General features: G+C 41.7%; 1 protein-coding gene across 1 annotated transcript in view; it reads right to left on the reverse strand.

Annotated features, from left to right (window-relative positions):
- Positions 1-20,616, reverse strand: part of lmbrd1 (LMBR1 domain containing 1) — a 236,655-nt gene that overhangs the window by 132,921 nt on the left and 83,118 nt on the right. The window contains exon 6 of the mRNA XM_078541853.1: positions 2,663-2,751. Within this exon, the coding sequence (XP_078397979.1) occupies positions 2,663-2,751 (89 nt within the window). The remainder of the gene's footprint in view (positions 1-2,662; positions 2,752-20,616) is intronic.

Genomic DNA, 20,616 nt, shown 5'->3' on the forward strand with positions numbered 1-20,616 from the left:
GTCACTCAACCGCTACAAAGTCTCAAAAAAAGGAATAAACTGGACAGACCACTAGGCATCGACCTAGGCACCGTGCAATCCTGCAACCCTGCCAACCCTGCAAAGTCCTCCTTACTAACGTTTTTGGGAGAGCTGTCTCAGTCTAGTCAAGATGACGTAGTCATCTTCACGGAATCATATCTTACAGATCATGCCCCAGACACCACCATCACCATTCTTGGGTGGTGATGTCCTGTCCCATATGCATGACAGGCCCAACAGAGTTGGCAGCACAGTGGTATATAGTTGGGAGGGAGTTGCCCTGGGGGTCCTCAACATCGACTCTGGACCCCCTGAAGTCTCATGACACCAGGTCAAGCATGGGCAAGGAAGCCTCCTGCTGTTTACCACGTACTGCCCTCCATCAACTGATGAATCAGTGCTCCTCCATGTTGAACACCACTTGGAGGAAGCACTGAGGCTGCAAGGGGACAGAACGTACCCTGGGTGGGGGACTTCAATGTGCATCACCAAGAGTGGCTGGATAGCACCACTACTGACTGAGCTGGCCAAGTCCTCAAGGACATAGCGCTAGACTGGGTCTGCGCCAGGTGGTGAGGGAACCAAAAAGAGGGAAACATTTACTTTACCTCACCCTCACCAACCTACCTGCCACAGATGCATCTGTCCCCATGACAGTATCGGTAGGAGTGACCCCTGCACAGTCGTTATGGAGGCGAAGACCCGTCTTCACATTGAGGATATCCTTCAGCGTGTTGTGTAGCACTACCACCATGCTAAATGTGATAAATTTCGAACAGATCTAGCAACTCAAGACTGGACATCCATGAAGCACAGTGGGCCATCAGCAGCAGCAGAATTGTACTCAAACACAATCTGTAACCTTATGGCCTAGTGCTTCCCCCACTCTACCATTACCATCAGGCCAGGGGATCAACCCTGGTTCAATGAAGAGTGCAGGGGGGGCATGCCAGGAGCAGCACCAGGAATACCTAAAAACGAGGTGTCAACCTGGTGAAGCTATGACACAGGGCTACTTCCATGCCAAACAGCATAAGCAGCAAGTGATAAATAGAGCTAAGCGATCCCATAACCAACGGATTAGGTCTAAGCTCTACAGTCCTGCCACATCCAGTCATGAATGGTGGTTCCACTGGAGGAGGTGGTTCCACAAATATCCCCATCCTCAATGATGGGGGAGCCAAGCACATCAGCGCAAAAGATAAGGCTGAAGCATTGGCTACAATCTTCAGCCAGAAGTGCCAAGTGGATGATACATCTTAGCCTCCCCTGGAGGTTCCTAGCATCACAGATGCCAGTCTTCAGCCAACTCAATTCACTCCACGTGATATCAAGAAACGGCCACAGACACCGGATACAGCAAAGGCTATGGGGCCTGACAATATTCCGGCAATAGTACTGAAGACTTGTGCTCCAGAACTTGCCACGCCCCTAGCCAAACTGTTCCAGTACAGCTACAACACTGCCAATTATCTAGCCATGCGGAAAATTGCCCAGGTATGTCCTGTACACAAAAAGCACGACAAATCCAACCCGACCAATTACTGCACCATCAGTCTACCCTCGACCATCAGTAATGGAAGGGGTCATCAACAGTGCTATCAAACAGCACTTGCTTAGCAATAACCTGCTCACTGATGCCCAGTTTGGCTTCTGCCAGGGCCATGGCATCAAGGAGCGTTAGAAAAACTGGAGTGCACCTCTAACATCCACTGACCTTTATCATAGTCAGAAATGAACAGAAATAAAAGGTATAGGCAAAGCTGATATATGGTTATAAATAAACCATGTACGAGTACCTGAAATTAACTGTTGCCAGAAGGGTTGTCCGAGATGTTTTAATATATGACTTTACAGTAGTTCTGAGATTAAAATAGGTTCTCTTAACAATTTGGGGCTGTCTATTTATTAAATCGGTGTATATATCTACTGAAGTAAATTGGGTACATGAGAAAAATTACTTTGCATGTTAATGCTGTAATTGAGACGCTGACTATCTGCTCACTTGATTTTGAAATTGCATATGGCAATCGTTGGCAAATAAAGAAAAATATCTCACACTGTCTCTGTGTTATAATCAAGTAAATATAATCATGGGAAAGATACTAACTAATCAATTTTGAGTTCACCAACACACCAAGTGAAATTCCAAGGTAGCTGGAAATCGTCAATGATTGATTGATATCAATGAAATAAATTATTAATAACTTCAAAAACACTGGATATCTTTTTCATTCCTTTTTGCCCAGAAAAAGTACAAAAACTATATATATTCTACACCAGTCTTCAGGAGATCGTCACCAATGAGAATAATGTGGGAGTATGCTAAATCTCACAAGCTTGTTACAGATCCCACTCCAGGTTAGGTGTTTTTAAGGAGAATTAGTGATTGATGAAATGCTGCATCCCCTATTATTTATGTACCCAATAAGAAGGCAGAAGTTAAAATGTTCCGCAATCAACTGCAATCTGCTGTGTTGTTTTCTACGACTATTTAATAAGGCAATCTGGAGGTAGCTAGGATTTGCTAATGGTTAGTAAAATCCTCAATTATACAATATTTAGAACCTCCCCCTATTTCCTCCCAAATATTTGCACTAATTCCATCTATTCGACAATACAAAATCACTTTTCTACTTACGGCTGCTTCCTAGCTCCTCAAATAAAAGCTTCACCTTTTCCCATTCCGTAGAGTTCTGGTTCGCTGGGATATTCAAAGGAACAAAAGCACTGCAATATAAAAACATTTTTTTAAAAAGATAGCACAGTATATCTGCACAGATTTCAATGTGAACTATTAGCTGATACATATCTTATTTATATTTCAACATGCTGTTATTGTGTTGAATTTCTTGTTACCTTTAAGTGCTCAATGGGAAATTGCAGTTCTATAACAAATAAAAGTGGCCCAAAATGGTATGGATTATGGAATTAAAATTTATTTTAGATCTTTTCAATTTCATGAATTCAATGATTTGCATCTTAAATGGTCTTTTATGAAAATGATAATTTACTGGTGCAAAGAAATGACAGGAACTAATTAAACAGTTCTTTGGCATTAAGATTTATATGGCATTTTTTTCAAATTTTATTTCTAGGAAATGAAAAGGCTTGACTTGGAAAAAATAATTATTTTTATCTAAACTAATAATCCTGTTTTGTTTTATGGCCTGATAATGACTGTAGAGTAACTTGCCATTTTAAGTCACAAAATATCTATTTGAATTTGCCAAAGTGTCATCCATTGAATTTTCTAAGCATTGAGGACAAAGAGGAATTCACTAATTTGCTGTTTTGCATTATGTTCCTATTGAAATCTAATGTATTACATTAATTTCCGACAGGACTACACAGCTGCAGACCTCATTGCAGCCTTGGTTCAAACATGGACACAAGAGCTGAATTCCAGAGTTGAGATGAGAGTGACTGTTCTTGGCATCATGGCATCATTTGACAGAGCATGGTGTGAAGGAACCCTAGCAAAATTTAAGTCAATAGGAATCAGACAGAAAACTCTCTGCTGACTGCAATCATATCTAGCACAAAGGAAGATGGTTGTAGCTGTTGGAGGCCAATTATCTCAATCCAAGGACATAGCTTCAAAAGTTCCTCAAGGCAATGTTTTCGGTCCAGCCGTCTTTAGCTGCTCCAATGATCTCCCTCCGTCATAAGGTCAGAAATGGGCATGTTCATTGATGGTTGTGTTGATCAGTTCCATGAACAACTCTTCAGATAATGGTGCAATCCATGCCCTGATGTAAACCAAAGCCTGTCATATGAACATTCGTGTTAGGAGCAGGAGTAGGCCACTCAGCCCTCGAGTCTGCTCCGCCATTCAATAAGATAATGGTTGATCTAATTTTATCAACTTCACATTCCTGCCTACCCCCGATAACGTTTCACCCCCCCGCCCCCCACCTTGTTATTCAAGACTGTATCTACTTCTGCCTTAAAGATATTCAAAGGCTCTACCTCAAGCACCTTTTGAAGAAGAGAATTCGGAAAGTCTCACAATCCTCAAAAAAAATTCTCCTCATCTCGGTCTTAAATGGGCGAGCCTTTATTTTTAAACAGTAACCCCTAGTTCTAGATTCTCCCATAAGAGGAAATATCCTTTCCATATCCACCTTGTCAAGCCCCCTCAGTATCTTAAATGGTTCAATCAAGTCATCTCTTACTCTTCTGAAGTCAAGCGGATACAAGCCTAGCCAGTCCAACCTGTCCTCATAAGACAACTCGGCCATTCCTGGTACTAATCTAATACAACTTCTCTGAACTGCTTCCAATGTATTTCCATCTTTACTTAAATAAGGTGACCAATATTGTGTACAGTACTCCAGATGTGGCCTCACCAATGCCCTGTATAACTGAAGCATAACCTCTCCACTCTTGTATTCAATTCCCCTCGCAATAAATGGTAATATTCTATTGGCTTTGCTAATTACTTGCTGTATCTGCATACCAACCTTTTGCCATTCATGCACTAGTACACCCAGATCCCTCTACATCTCAGAGCTCTGCAATCTCTCACCATTTAGATGTGGGTGCTTCTTTTTTATTCATCCTGCCAAAATGGACAACCTAACATTTTCCCAAATTACACTCCATTTGCAAGATCTTTGCTCACTCACCTAACTTATCTATATCTTTTGGTAGCCTCCTTGTCCTCTTCGCAACTTACTTTCCTACCTATCTTTGTGTCATCAGCAAATTTAGCAACCATACCATCAGTCCTTTCATCCAAGTCATTTATACAAATTGTAAAGAGTTGAGGCCCCAACACTGATCCCAGTGGCACACCACTCATCACATCCTGCCAACCAGAAAAAGTACCATTTATGCTTACTGTATCCTGTTAGCTAGCCAATCTTCTATCCATGCCAATATGTTACCCCTTACACCATAAGCATTCATTTTCCGCAATAACCTTTGATGAGGCACCTTATTAAATCCCTTCTGAAAATCTAAGTACAGTACATCCACTGGTTTCCCTTTATCCACAGTATCTGTTACTTCAAGGACTCCAATAAATTGGTTAAACATGATTACCCTTTCACAAAACTGTTATGATGTCTTTAATAATAGCTTCCAACATTTTCCCTATAACAGATGCTAGGCTAACTTGGCCTATAGTTTCCTGTTTCCTGTCTCCCTCCCTTTTTGAATAAAGGCGATACATTAGCTATTTCCCAATCTAATAGAACCTTCCCCGAAGCAAGTGAATTTTGGAAAATTTAAACTAACACATCAACTATCTCACTAACCACTTCTTTTAAGACCGTGGGATGAAGTTCATTAGGACCCAGAAACTTTTCACCCAACAGTTCCAACAATTTGCTAAGTACCATTTCCCTGGTGCTTGTAATTTTCTTGAGTTCCTCCCTCCCAATTCCTGATTTACAGCCATTTCTGGGATGTTACTTGTATCCTCTATAGTGAAGACCGATGCAAAGCACCTGTCCAATTAATCTGCCATCTCCTTATTTTCTATTATTAACTCCACAGACTCACTTGCTATAGGACCAATGCTCACCTTGTTAACTCTTTGCTATACATTTATAGGAACTCTTACTATCCGTCTTTACATTTCTAGCTAGCTTTCTCTCGTAATCTTATTTTTCCCTCATTATTAATCTTTTAGTCATTCTTTGCTGTTTTTTATATTCTGTCTACCATCTACAAGGCATAAGTTAGAGTGTGACAAAGCAGCCTGCTTAACCGGCAAACCGTCCACCATCTGAAGCTCCTTCCGACACTTGGGCACATTAGCAGCAGCATGTACCATCTATGAGGTGTACTGCAGCAACTCACCAAGGGTCCTTCGACAGCACCTTCCAAAACCGCAACCTCTACCGCCTAGAAGGACAAAGGCAGCAATTGCATGGGAGCACCACCCCTTGCAAATTCCCCTCCAAGGCATACACCATTCTAACTTAGAATACGTCACCATTCCTTCACTGTCTGGGAACGTCATAACAGCACTGTGGGTGTACCTACACCACATGGGCTGCAGCAATTCAAGAAGGCAGCTCACTATCACCTTCTCAAGGGCAATTAGGGATGGGTAATAAATGAAAGACTTAAAAAACGCCCCGTCCTGGGATAAGCTCATCTTGGGAACAAATGACACTCATGTTATTGGTCTTCACAGTACAATCAGGATGTTCTGAGGCCTATAAACTTCACTGTGTCGAGTGCATTCAGGTTGCTACTGATGTTATTATGGAGTGAATGACTTGGGTGGATGCAGGCATCTGCAATGATGGGAACCCTATGAGGAAGCTGAGTAGGTTTTGCATATGCACTTCTGGCTGAAGATGCTTGCACACACTTCTCTAAGTCTCTGTAACTGTGTGATGAACTTCATCATGGTTGAAGATGGGGATGTTTATGAAGCCCATTCATCCTGTTAGTTAACTGGTTGACCTCCACCTTTCTCAACTGGTGGAACTACTTAGTTCTATGCATGACCTCTGGGTTGCAAATCCAATGTCATACCACTCTGCAACAAAAACCATCACATACCCAAACTCAATTAATTTTGACTCCAGCCAGTGGAGAGTTTTCCCCCTAATTCCCATTGGCTTTAATTTTGCTAGGGCTCCTTGATGTCATACTCAGTCAAATGTCAAGGGTAGTCACTCTTACTTCACCTCTGGAATTCAGCTCTTTTGTCCATGTTTGGACCAAGGCTGTAATGAGGCTAGGAGCTGAGTAGCCCTGGCAGAACCCAAACAGTGCATCAGTGAGCAGGTTAGTGCTGCAAGTACCACTTGATAGCACTGTTGACAACATCTTCCATCATTTTGCTGATGATTGAGACTAGACTAACGGGGCAGTAAGTGGCTGGATTGGGCTTTTCCTGGCTTTTGTGGACAGGACATAGACACCTGGGCAATTTTCCACATTGCCGGCTAGGTGCCGTTGTTGCTTCTGTACTTAAACAGCTTGGCTAGGGGCGCAGTTAGTTCTGGAACACAAGTCTTTACTACTACCAGATGTTGTCGGTCTACTTTGCTGTACCTAGTGCCGTCACCCATTTCTTGACATCTGATGGACCAAATTGAATTGGGTGAAGATTGGCATACCTGTGATACTGAGGATCTCAGAAGGAGGCAGAGTTGGATCATCCATCTGGCACTTCTGGCTCAAGACGGTTGCGAATGCTCCAGCCTCATTTTTGTATTGATGTGCTGGGCTCCCCTATCATTGAGGATGGGTATACTTGTGAAGCCTCCTCCGCCTATTAGTCCACTAGATTTTCAACTAGGTGTGGCAGGCTGCAGAACTTTGATCTGATCCATTGGTTGTGGGGTCGCTTAGCTGTCTGACACATCCTGCTTCTGCTGTTTAGCATGCAAGTAGTCCCGTGTTGTAATTTCACCAGGTTTGCACCTTTTTAGGTATGCCTCGTGCTGTTTCTAGCATACCCTCCTGCATTCTTCATTGAATGAGGGTTGATTCCCTGGCTTCGTGGCAATTGTAGAGCAAGGGGTTTGCCGGACAATGTGGTTACAGATTGTTGTGGAATGTTGTGGAATGTGTTATGTTCTTCTATTCAACATAAATGTACCAATCACATGAAAAGAATTGGTAAAACAATAATGTGGTTCTTTATTTGGAGACTATATGTAGATAGACTTAACGGGGAGGTTGAGTATCCATGTCTAACTTCTACAAGCTGCTGCTGTAAACTGAGTTTAGAGCCATGGGACTCCTGTTTTGGGGGTAGTGAGTGATGGCAGTTTAAGATATCCTTTAAAGGTACATGTACATCATATCACAACTTTTGTCCTTTTTTTCTAAAGAATCAAACTATTTACATGACAGCAAAAGAAAGTAATGTTGTGTCTGAATACACCATTATACAAAGCAATAAATTTACAAGTCTCTGATATGTATTGGTGGTTTGTTTATCCGTCCAGATTTACTTGGTGATCTTGATTGGAGGCTTGCACGTTTTCAGAATGCTGGTTGTCGGCAGGCGGTGTGTCTTAGGACATGTTCTATTCGCTATAGGACCGCCCTATGTTTCTGGTTGTGGTATTGTTCAGGTTTGGCATCTGTTTTGCCACATTGTCATGCCATTTAGTGCTCATGCTTAATACGATCTTGGTTCTGGGCATATGTTGATGATTTCTGCTGAATTCCAGGTGCCATCTGTTGGGTGTTGTACTCAAATGTTTTGTCCAATGTTGAGGTTCGGTAGTTTGTTACCTGCTTGCTGGTCATGGGGATATTTCCCCTGCTTTTGGATTAATGCATCATGTATGTCTGGGAGTATCAATGAGTGATGGCTGGAGGGGGTTGTCTGCACTTCATTGACGAATAGAAATTCTGTTCGATGCAGTTTGCAAGTTCAGAATGGGTATACTTGGTCAATTCCAACTGTGCCACATAGCCTATTGGCTAATGATGTGAATTGCAGAGTCAGGTGATCTTCTCCCAGTGTAAGCACAGAGTTTCCAATGGTGCTTCTTGGTAGTTGTGGTCCTCATCATAGTCTTGACATTACCATGGATGGTGACCAAAGGCAGGTCCCTGCACACTGGGAGGCCTTTGATCACTGGACCAGTGGTGCCCACAACATAAAATATCTGGGGTGACCAGGTTCAGTTGTTGTAGCGACAATTAAATGTAATGGATCCCAAGGACAGAATCTCCGAGCCATTGTTAGCGCCGAGTCAGGCGGCTGTTGGTTGAATCATCAATTGTCACATCTGTACTTAAATACACTTCAGTGCGCAGTGTGTACTATCTAGAAGATGCACTGCAGCAATGCACCAAAGTTTCTTTGATAGCACATTCCAAACCTATGACTTCTACTACCGAGAAGGTCAAGGACAGTAGATGCATGGGAACACTGCCAGCTGCAAGTTCCTCTCCAAGCCACTCAGCATCCTGACTTGGAACTATATCGCCGTTCCTTCACTGTCCCTGGGTTAAAATCCTGGAACTCCCTCCCTAACAGCATTGCGGGCATACCTACATCACGCAGACTGCAGTGGTTCAAGGCAGCAGCTCACCACCACCTTCCCAAAGGTGATAAATGCTGGCCTAGCCAGTGATGCATACATCTCATGAAAGAATAAACTTAAAAGCATGGTGGTAGTGCTACAGAGCACAATGAATGGTAAGTAACCTCAGTGCCAAGGCGGGACTACCAATATTGTCACGGATAGATGCATCCGCAGGTAGATTGGCGAGGATGTAAGTAGGTAAGAGTAGCTTTTCCCTCTTGTTGGCTCCCTCAACACCTGTCACAGGTCCAGTCTTTGTCCGTCAGGACTCAGCTAGCTCTGTCAGTAGTGGTGCTACCGAGTCACTCTTGGTGATTGACATTAAAGACCCTACCTAGAGTACATTCTATGGCTTCCTTCCAAGTGTTGTTCAACAAAGCGTAATACTAATTCACCAGCTCAGGGTGAGTGGTAAGTGGTAATCAACAAGAGGTTTCCTTGCTCACGTCTGATCTAATGCCATGAGACTTTATGGGGTCTGGACTCAATGTTGAGGTCAAAACTGAGGCCATTCAATGACCATCCTACAATCTTCAGTTCCATTCACAGGTCTTCTGGTAACAAAGCAACCCCTGCCAGTCTACAAGGGTCCTGCCTCCAGCAAGGCAAAGCTCAATCACCTCCGCCGACATTTAGGTTTTCTTTTCATAAGAACATAAGTAGGAGCAGGAGTAGGCAATTCAGCCCTTCGAACCTGCCCCGCCATTCAATACGACCATGGCTGACCTCATTTTGGCCTCAACTCCAATTTCCTGCCCTCACCCCATAACCTTTCAACCCTTTACTAATTAAAAATCTGTCTATCTCCTCCTTAAATTTATTCAGTGTCCCGGCATCCACTGCACTCTGAGGTAGCGAATTCCACAGATTCATGACCCTTTGAGAAAAATAATTCTTCCTCATCCCTGATTTAAAGCCTAAAACTATGTCCTTTCATGCTACAATGCCCCACAAGGGGAAACATCCGCTCCACGTCTACTTTGTCCATCCCCTTTAGCATCTTATATACCTCAATTAGATCTCCTCTCATCCTTCTAAACTCTAGTGAGTATAGGCCTAAACTGCTCAATCTCTCCTCATAAGACAAGCTCCACATCTCTGGAATCAATCTAGTGAACCTCCTCTGAACCGCCTCCAGTGCAACTACATCCTTCCTCAAGTAAGGGGACCAAAGCTGTGTACAGTAGTCCAGGTGCAGTCTCACCAATGCCTTGTACAGTTGCAACAACACTTCTCTATTTTTATACTCTATTCCTTTAGCAATAAATGCCAAAATTCCATTTGCCTTCCTTATTACCTGCTGTACCTGCATACTAGCTTTCAGCGATTCATGCATGAGGACACCCAGATCCCTCTGCACTGAAGCATTCTGAAGTTTCTCTCCATTTAAATAATAAGTCGCCTTTTTATTCTTCCGACCAAAATGGATAACCTCACACTTACCCACGTTAAACTCCATCTGCCAAATTTTGGCCCATTCACCTAACCTGTCCAATCCATCCTTTGGTTATTTTTGCAAATGTCACATTTACTTTCTGCCTAATTAAAGCTCTAACCTCAACAAATGGGCCATGGAAACTGATTAAAATTTAGTCAGTTTTGGCTCAACAGTAGCATTCCCTCCTCAATTATTTTTATAAAAATGCACATTCACATGTTGAACATTGTAAAAATTTAATACACAATCATATAAACATTAATATCTTCAAGTTAGCACCCATCTAATGGGAATTTTGTCATGTTATTGAATATCATCTCATCCAATTTCAGAAATAACCATGACTAAATAGCAAGTCCAATTCATCATCTACTTCACTACAAAATGCAATATATTAGGTTCAGCACAATCATTTATGGTGTGCGCACTTTATGATCCAAATGGCATTCATCGTCTGCATTTACCTTGTGATCTTGTGAAATAGAGACTTGAATGACACAATTCGGAAACTTGTTCCATACAATCTATTAACCCTGCAACTGATTAAACGTGGCAATTATTTGCTATGCTTAGGGTTTTTCATCGTGTTAATCCATCCTTAAGGAATATACCATAACTACAGAAATTTTACTAACGCAAATTCTATATTATAAAGAGCTTGCAATTATATAGCATGACTTCAGGGTGTCCAAAAGCACTTATAGCCTGTTAAGCACTTCTAAAATTTAAATTCAGGTCAAACAGTGTGCAGACTTCCCTTCCTAACAGCACTGTGAGTGTACCTGCACCAAGTGGACTGCAGTTCAAGAAAAGGCTCACCCACCACCTTCTCAAGGGCTTTTGGGGATGGGCAATAAATGCAGGCCTTGCCAGCAATGCTAACATTCCAAGAATGGATTATTTTAAAAAATTGAAATGGCAACATATGTTTTGGAGACTTTAGTGTCAAAGGTTAAAAACCATTTTTTCCACTCAAGGTCAGTAGTTTAAAATGAACGTGTTGCTGAATAAAAAGCACAGAAGTTTACTGTGACATATTAATGTTAAATGCACGCTCACAATATGTTTTTAATTTTAAAACTATATCCCCAGGTTGTGGTTGCATATCCAAAGGCACTGAAACAGATCAGACTTAAATTCTGGTCATTCTCGAGGCCACTGCATGATGTGTGGCACTAATATGTGAGAGATTGAAAAAAAAATAAATTGGTAAAAGCATGATCTCTACTCCAAAAAGAAAATAAAAATAAACTTTGAAATCACGTTTTATACAGACTTAAGGATGTTTGGCATTTTAATAATTTAAAAAATAAGATTCAAAATTTGTTCTGTACCCTTGGAATCTTCATTTAAAAGGACATCTGTGCATTCACAGCATGAATCCTTTTATAATCACAGAAACTGGCACAGTGAAGCCACAACCCTTATGCTCCACACCTGCTATGTATTGTCCAGAGACGTACAGTGAAGTGGTACTGGACTGTGACATCTCTTTACCTTAAAAATAACAAATGGCATGACAAAATACAATAGATAATTATCTCATGCTCCAGTCCTACAGTTCCTAAAATAGGACTGATTTATTAGATAGAAAATACTATATGGCAGTAGTTTGAGATACAATTAATAGTTCAAAAAACAGTCCCTCTTTCCCCCAAGCCTGTGACATCACTAGTACACAAAAATATATGATCTGGAGTCTATTCCTTCTATAAAAATGGATCAATTAGAACAATCAGCGACGATAATTCTGCAAAGCGGTCACCCAGTCTGTGTTTGGTCTCTCCAATGTAGAGGAAACCGCATTGGGAACAACGAATGCAGTAGACTAAGTTAAGGGAAGTGCAAGTGAATCCGCCCTCACACCTTCTCCTCCCTCCCAGAAACATGATAGGGTCCCCCTTGTCCTCACTTATCACCCCACCAGCCTTCGCATTCAAAGGATCATCCTCCGCCATTTCCGCCAACTCCAGCATGATGCCACCACCAAACACATCTTCACTTCACACCCTCAAACGGCATTCCGTAGGGATCGTTCCCTCCGTGACACCCTGGTCCACTCCTCCATCACCCTCTACTCCTCAACCCCCTCCCACGGCACCTTCCCATGCAACTGCAGAAGATGCAACACCTGCCCCTTTACTTCCCCTCTCCTCACCGTCCAAGGGCCCAAACACTCTTTTCAAGTGAAGCAGCATTTCACTTGCACTTCCCTCAACTTAGTCTACTGCATTCGTTGCTCCCAATGCGGTTTCCTCTACATTGGAGAGGCCAAACGCAGACCGGGTGACCGCTTTGCAGAACACCTTCGGTCTGTCCGCAAGTATTACCCAGACCTCCCTGTTGCTTGCCATTTCAACACTCCACCCTGCTGTCATGCCCACATGTCCGTCCTTGGCCTGCTGCATTGTTCCAGTGAAGCTCAACGCAAACTGGAGGAACAGCACCTCATCTTCCGACTAGGCACTTTACAGCCTTCCGGACTGAATATTGAGTTCAACAATTTTATATCATGAACTCTCTCCTCCATCCCCACCCCCTTTCTGTTTTTTCCCCCTCCTTTTTGTTTTTTCCAATAATTTATATAGATTTTTCTTTTCCCACCTATTTCCATTATTTTTAAATGTATTTCCATCCATTGTTTTATCTCTACCTTTTAGACTTTCTCGATTCCTTCACCCCACCCCACCCCCACTAGGGCTATCTGTACCTTGTTTGTCCTGCTTTCTACCCTTAATTAGTAGGTTCCTTTAGATAATATCGCCACCTTCAACACCTCTTTTACCTTTTGTCTATGACATCTTTTGGTTATCTCCACCTATCACTGGCCCTTTACCTAGCTCTTCTTGTCCCAACACCCCCCCTCCCCCCACCGCCACCCTTAAACCAGCTTATATTTCACCCCTTTCCTATTTTTACTTAGTTCTGTTGAAGAGTCATGAGGACTCGAAACGTCAACTGTGCTCTTCTCCACCGATGCTGCCAGATCTGCTGAGTTTTTCCAAGTATTTTTGTTTTTGTTTTTTGTTTTAGATAAACATGGAACCAGGATAGTGCAGTTCCATCCAGTTGGTGGAGAGCACAGAAGAAGGATGGCATGATCAACCATGTCAAGGCTCAAGGTTGCAAACAGATTGAAAAGGACAATGGCAGATAGTTTACTATTGTCACAGTCACATACAATGTCATTTGTGACTTTGATAAGAGCCTTTTGATAATGTGATGGGCCGGAAAACTGATTGGAAACTTGATTCAAACAATCCTGGGCAAGATTAGGGAGATGATGGTGTGTTGAAGAGGAAAGGGAGGTTAGAGATGGGGAAGTAGATGGCAAGGAGGGAGGGGTCAAGGACTTTTCTTTTGAAAAAAGAGTTGATGACTTGAGAATAAATTCTCCTCTACCAAGAAAAAGTCAAACTCCACTCTGCATTCATCAAAAGACACAATTCAGCATACTTACAGGAAAGGAGAAATTGAAACATACTCCACCCTTTCCCAATATAAATGCAAGCCTAACAAGGGTCATTAAGTAGAGAACACAGATTTAAGGTGATTGGCAAAAGAACCAGAGGGGACATGAGGGAAATGCTGTTTTGCAATGAGTTACCAGTTGAATGCAATGCCTGGTCGGGCTGTTGATATGATTCAATGGTAGCCTTTAATGGATAAATGATTGAAGGAGAAAGAATTGCATGGGTGTGGGAAAAAACAGGGGAGTGGGACTAACTAGGCAGCTCTTCAAATGAGCCCGCGCTGACTCAATAGATCAAATGGCCTCCTGTGTTGTACTATTCAATGATTCAATCTAGAATATCTAACTAATAGCCAATTAAAAAGACAGATGAACTAGAAAATGGGTTTAGCTCCAAAGTTAACTGCTGAGAAAGTCACACCAACTGTTTACACCACAGAATTATACAAACAGAAGGAAGCCCTTAAGTTCATTATTTCTGTGCCTGCTTTGTGAAAGAACTATCCACGTAGTCCAATTTTTTGACCATTGATCAGTTTTCGTTTTCTTTTTCAAATATTTATCTATTTCCCTCTTAAAAGTTATGATGCCTGCTTCCACTGTTTTTGGTAGAGGGTTCCACACCTTAGTAATCCTCTACATAAAAATACTCATAACCTCTTATGTTGGTGATAATCTTGAATCAATGCCCTTCTAATTACCAGCTCACTACCCAGTTCACAATGTGCCTTGTCAAGACTCCTCGTAAGTTTGGAAACCTGCATCAGATCTGCTCTTATCTTTCTCAGCTGTTATGAGAAGTGCCCCAGCTTCTCTAAGAATTCAGCACAAGAACCTCTCATCCTTGGCATATTCTCGTGAATTTCTTCTGCATCCTCTCCATATTCTAGGCATTTTGCCTAAAGTATCTGAAACTGGACCAATATTCTAGCTGTAGCCATACAGATAATTTAGTGCTATTATGCTCTTATTTATAGAGCTAGGATCATTTGTTACAATTATGAACTTTATAAGATTATGCTTTGGGACAGTGTCTTTAAATTTAGGGTAAAATAGAGGGGGTCACATGACCTATTCTGAAGTCTGCCTGAGTGGTTTGATTGTTAAAGATTAAAGGCGCCTGGATTGTTTTACTGGGAAGAGGGTGCAAGGTATTTACACTTGGAGACAATAGCAGCAGCCCGTGTGCAGAAAACGGAGGGACTGAGAGTCTCCAAAGTCCCAGAAAAATGTTTAGAATGCCAGGCTGTAAACAGTTGTACTTTAATCTGTCCATTTAGTTCCATGATGGGCTCTCAAGGATATCTAATTAGCACCTCTAGCTGGATATGCGGCCCTTTTGATTCATGTTGCCGTGGTAATGGGAAGGATACAGAGGAAGGCACTGTGATATCCAATTTAGGCTTTCCTAAATTATCACTGAATATCACTGACAGGTGTCTGCCAGGGTCCAGGAGAGAGAGATCAGCTTGAGGCCAGAAGTCTCTATGATTCACTGTGCCTGAATGCCGGTGGAAGCTCATGCTCGACTGAAAAGACAAAATTCATGAGGCGTTAAAACGAAGATTTGCCTAGCTTGTGCGAGAGGGTTGATCTCCAATAATAATCTCACCTTGAAGGGCAGTTCTGGGTTAGAAGTTACTAGGCTGAGAAAGGAAAAGAACAGAAGTAAAGCCTTGGGAGCTAAGAATCATTTTGGACTAATTCTGCGAGAAATAAATATTTGTTTAAAAGTCAACGTCATATCTGTAAATTTATCTCCATCAGTAGCTGGGGCCAAGGCTGGGAAAGCACTTTGCCCCTTCAAAATCTCTTTACCCACCATATTTTCGTCAACAGTTTTTACATAGAACCATAGAAAAGTTACAGCACAGAAGGAGGCAATTCAGCCCATCTTGTCCATGCCAGCCCGAGGACACCCAGGTGCCCTTTCTAATCCCATCTTCCTGCACCCTGCCCATAGCCCTGCAGCTTACAGCACATAAGGTGCAGGTCCAGGTACGTTTTAAAAGAGTTTAGAGTTTCTGCCTCTACCACCAACTCGGGCAGCAAATTCCAGACACCCACTAACCTGTGCGTAAAAAAGTTCTTCTTCATGTCCCCCCTACACCTTCTGCCACTTATCTTGAATCGATGTCCCCTGGTTCTAGAATTCTCCACCAAGGGAAACAATTTTATCCTGTCCACTCCATCTATTCCCCTCATAATTTTGTACACCTCAATCAAGTCACCTCTCAGCCTTCTTTGTTCTAACCAACCTATCCAATCTCTCCTCGTAGCTACACTTTTCTAACCCTGACAACATTCTTGTAAGCCCCCTCTACACTCTCTCCAGAGCTATTATGTCCTTTCTGTAATGTGGTGAACAGAACTGCACACAATACTCCAGTTATCCTTGAGGATAGTCATCCGCATCTGTAACTCCCTGAACTCCACAGCAATTATCATCATAGGAAAGCAGCATTAGGGAAAGGTGTACTAGTTTAGCAAAGTCTTTCCTGAATTAGAGAAAAGATAAATCCACGAATCCTACTTTTTAATCTAATTGGAATGAATACTAGAATCTTCCAATCAAAGATTTAATTTGCTATGAGGCTTTTTATTTATACCAATTCTCGCTAATGGATGCCCGTCAAGCTAGAAGTGCGAATGGAAAGACACAAGAACCAAATTATAGGTTGTTAGAAAGTAACACAAGTATGTAGGAAGCCAACTGATTCATATGATCTAAGAGATTCAAAACAGCTTTGAAGCTAAATTCAACGCAGCAGTGGTCATGAAGCCAAGCATGAGAGCCATACAAGTGAATAGCAAAGATTGAAACAAATGAAAATATTTGGGGGATGTTGGGGAAACCTAGCACTGCTAGGAAACAAAGAAAATACTAGAAATAGAGAGATCTGGATGTTGGATGTGAACCTTTGTCAGTTTTAAAGCTTTAACCTTTACTTTTCAGATGTACCTGGCATGCATTGCCAGGATTTCCGAATATGAGATCATAGTAAATTGTGAATTCACTACACAGATGTGTAACCTTAATTACTTTTATGTGAAAGATTTTAATGCCATGTAAAGGTGGCTTTTGATAACACGCTTTAAAACTGTTTATAAACAGGTTTAGAGAAAACTTAGAAGAGATCTGTTGCTTTGCAACAGATGGCCAAGTCCTACTAACACCACCAGTACAAGTTAAAAATAATCTAAAATAGTGCAAACTATGCAGGTTCGAAAATCATTCCCTTCAACGCAGGTTTGAAGATAATTTAAAACTTTAATTAGAAATTTCGATAAGAAATTGCCTTTTAAAATAAACATCAACTACTGGTCTGCTACAGAAAGGAAAAAGGTATGCTCGATTCTCAGGTGGCGAGTTAATTAAGCAGCAATAAATGAAGGAAATTTGCACCTGGTTAACAGCTCAGCCTGATCGACAAAGGTAGTTTTTCTAAAAAAACAGTTAAATTCAAACCACAGATTGTGGCAAATTAATTGTCTAATGGGCTGGAAGAAGTAAACCTAGAATATTATTTTACATTAAATGACCAGGATATAACAAGAGAGTAATGATTCCAACTTCAAAGAAAATTTTAGGAATGATATCTGAACGTTATCTTTTTGTAATCAATGCATGAATAATTTCAGATCGAATACTTAAAGAAAAAGCCCTAGAAAAGTTCAACAAGAAGGCTACATGCCACGAACTTCAGTAACTTTCTGCATGCATGAATTAAGATGGGCCAAATGGTCTTTCGTGTCTGTAGTTATCCCAAGGGGCAGCCGTAATGGTAAATTGTAGTTTTTTTCTGTCTTGGCCAATGATAATCAAGATCCCTACTGAGAGGCAGCTGCAGAGTTAGTTAATTAGGTAGCTAGTTAGAACTGGTTCCTTGATTGGCAGCACCTGACTCACTGGAATTTCAGCTAACATAAATACAGGAGGTTTTGAAGGCGCACAAGGTAAATAGCATGAAGGTGGCAGCTTGTCTGAGCGCAGGACAGACTGCCTCTGTTTCCCTGCTCTGTCCATCTCTCTCAGATTCTTGCAGACTGACTTGTGTCTGAGTTTCAGGGATATTTTAACAAAACTGTAATACAATACCACAATGGCTTTCTGTGTGCCATTCCGTCTCAAAGCTCATTACTATGGCAATGTGAATCACATGGGCCTTGTATCCAGGCAGAAAAGTTAATTAGCTGTCTTATAAATCTCCAAATCCATTCTGTATTGGAATCAACCAGTTTAAAGTATAACCGTTTATAAAACCTGACATTCCTAACACCTCCCTATGAGCCTTGGAGATTAACAGGTTACCACAGTCAGCCCAGATGCTTTTGCCATTGTCTATAGGTGTGAACCTTTGCACCTCCTAAGCAAGTCTCTTTGACTTGGGCCCCTCTTGTCCCCACAGCAACCAAGTCACCCAGGCTTCCTGTTGGGCAGAATTCAGTGCAGTTCAGGTGACCCCTTCATGATTACATTTTACCAACGAAGGACACAGTCCCAAAACATAATCTTATAAACTTTGTATTTGTAACAATAAATGCTGTTCTCTGCAGCTGAGAGCATGGGTCCCAAAGATAGAGTTGTCTCCCAGTGCCAGGATTAAGGACATCTCCTCAGGGTTGGAGAGCAACTTGGGTGTGGGAGGGGAAACATCCAGTCGGTGTGGTCCATGTGGGTACCAATAACATAGGCAGAACTGAAAAAGTGTTTCTGTTAAAGGAATGTGAACAACGAGGGGCTAAGTTAAAAAGCAAAATCACAAAGATAATAGTTTCTAGATTACAACCTAAGCCAGCAACCTCTGGATTACTCCCAGTACCACACACAGCTGAGTATAGAAATAGGAAGATAGAGTAGATGAATGCATGGCTGAATAGATGGTGCAGGAGGGAAGGTTTTAGATTCCTGGGGCCTGTACAAGCTGGACGGGTTGCACCCCAGCAGGAGCGGGACCCATATCCTCGCAGGGGTATTCCCTGGTACTGTGAGGGAGGGTTTAAGCTAGAATGGCAGGATGGGAACCTGAGTAGGGAGATACAAGAGAGGGAACAAAGATAGAAACGAAAGATAGAAAAGTAAAAAGCAAAAGTGGAAGGCAGGGAAAAGAAGGGCTAGCAGCATATTGGGCCTTAATAACAAAAAAGATGTGTAAAAATGTTAAAATGACAACTCTAAAGGCACTGTATCTGAATGCATGGAGCATTCACAATAAGGTATATGAATTAACAGCACAAATAAACGTAAATGAGTACGATATGATTGCGATTATGGAGATAGGGCTGCAGGGTAAGCAAGGCTGGAAACTGAATATCCAAGGGTATTCAATATTTAGGAAGGACAGGCAAAAGGAGAGGGAGGTGGGGCTGCGTTGTTGGCAAAAGATGCCAACAGTACAATAGAAAGAAAGGATATTGGCTCAGAAAATCAAGATGTGGAATCAGTCTGGGTGGAGCTGAGAAGCAACAAGGGGCAGAAAACATTGGTGGGAATTGTCTATAGACCACCAAACAAAAGTGGTAAGGTGGGGGACAGCATTAAACAGGAAATTAGAGATGCATGTAACAAGGCTACTACAGTAATCGTGGGTGACTTTAATCTACATTATAGACTGGGGAAACCAAATCAGCAATAATACTGTGGCGGATGAATTCCTGGAGTGTGCGCAAGATGGTTTTTTAGACCAGTACGTTGAGGAACCAACTAGGGAACAGGCTATCCTAGATTTGGTATTGTGCAATGAGAAGGGGTTAATTAATAATTTAGTTTTGTGGGGGCCCTTTAGGGAACAGTGACCATAACATGATACAAATCTTCATTAGGATGGAAAGTGAAGTAGTCCAATCTGAAACTAGGGCCCTAAATCTAAACAAAGGAAACTACGAAGGTGTGAGGGGTGAGTTAGCTACAATAGATTGGGGAACTTCATTAAAAGGCATGACTGTGGATAGGCAATAGCTAATCTCTAAGGAATGAATGCAGGCATTGCAACAATTGTACATTCCTTTCTGGTGCTAAAATACAACAGGAAAAGCGGCCCAACCATGATTAACAAATGAAATTAAGGATAGCATTAGATCCAAAGAGGAGTCATATAAAGTTACTAGAAAAAGTAGCAAGCCCGAGGATTGGGAGCAGTTTAGAATTCAGCAAAGGAGGACCAAGAGATTGATTAAGAGAAGAAAAAGAGAGTATAAGAGTAAATTTGCAAGGAACATAAAAGCGGACTGTAAAAGCTTCTATAAGTATGTAAGGAGAAAAAGACTAGTGAAGACAAATGTAGGTCCCTTAACAGTCCACAATGGGCGAATTTATAATGGAAAACTAGTAAATGGCAGAGCAATTAAACAATTACTTTAGTTCAGTCTTCACAGGAGAAGACACAAATAACTTCCCAGAACTACAAGGGTCTAGTGAGGAGGAAGAGTTGAAGGAAATTAGTATTATTTAAATAATAGTGCTGGAGAAATAAATGGGACTGAAAGCCAATAAATTCCTAGGGCCTGATATTCTACTTCCCAGGGTACTAAAGGTGGTGGTCATGGAACTAGTGAGTGTGTTGGTTGTCATCTTCCAAAATTCAGCAGATTCTGGAACAGTCCTTGCAGATTGGAGGGTGGCAAATATAACTACACAATTTAAAAGAGGGAGGAAGGGAGAAAAC

This window comes from Cetorhinus maximus, chromosome 5 (assembly GCF_964194155.1).
Source record: "Cetorhinus maximus chromosome 5, sCetMax3.hap1.1, whole genome shotgun sequence".
NCBI lineage: Eukaryota > Metazoa > Chordata > Chondrichthyes > Lamniformes > Cetorhinidae > Cetorhinus > Cetorhinus maximus.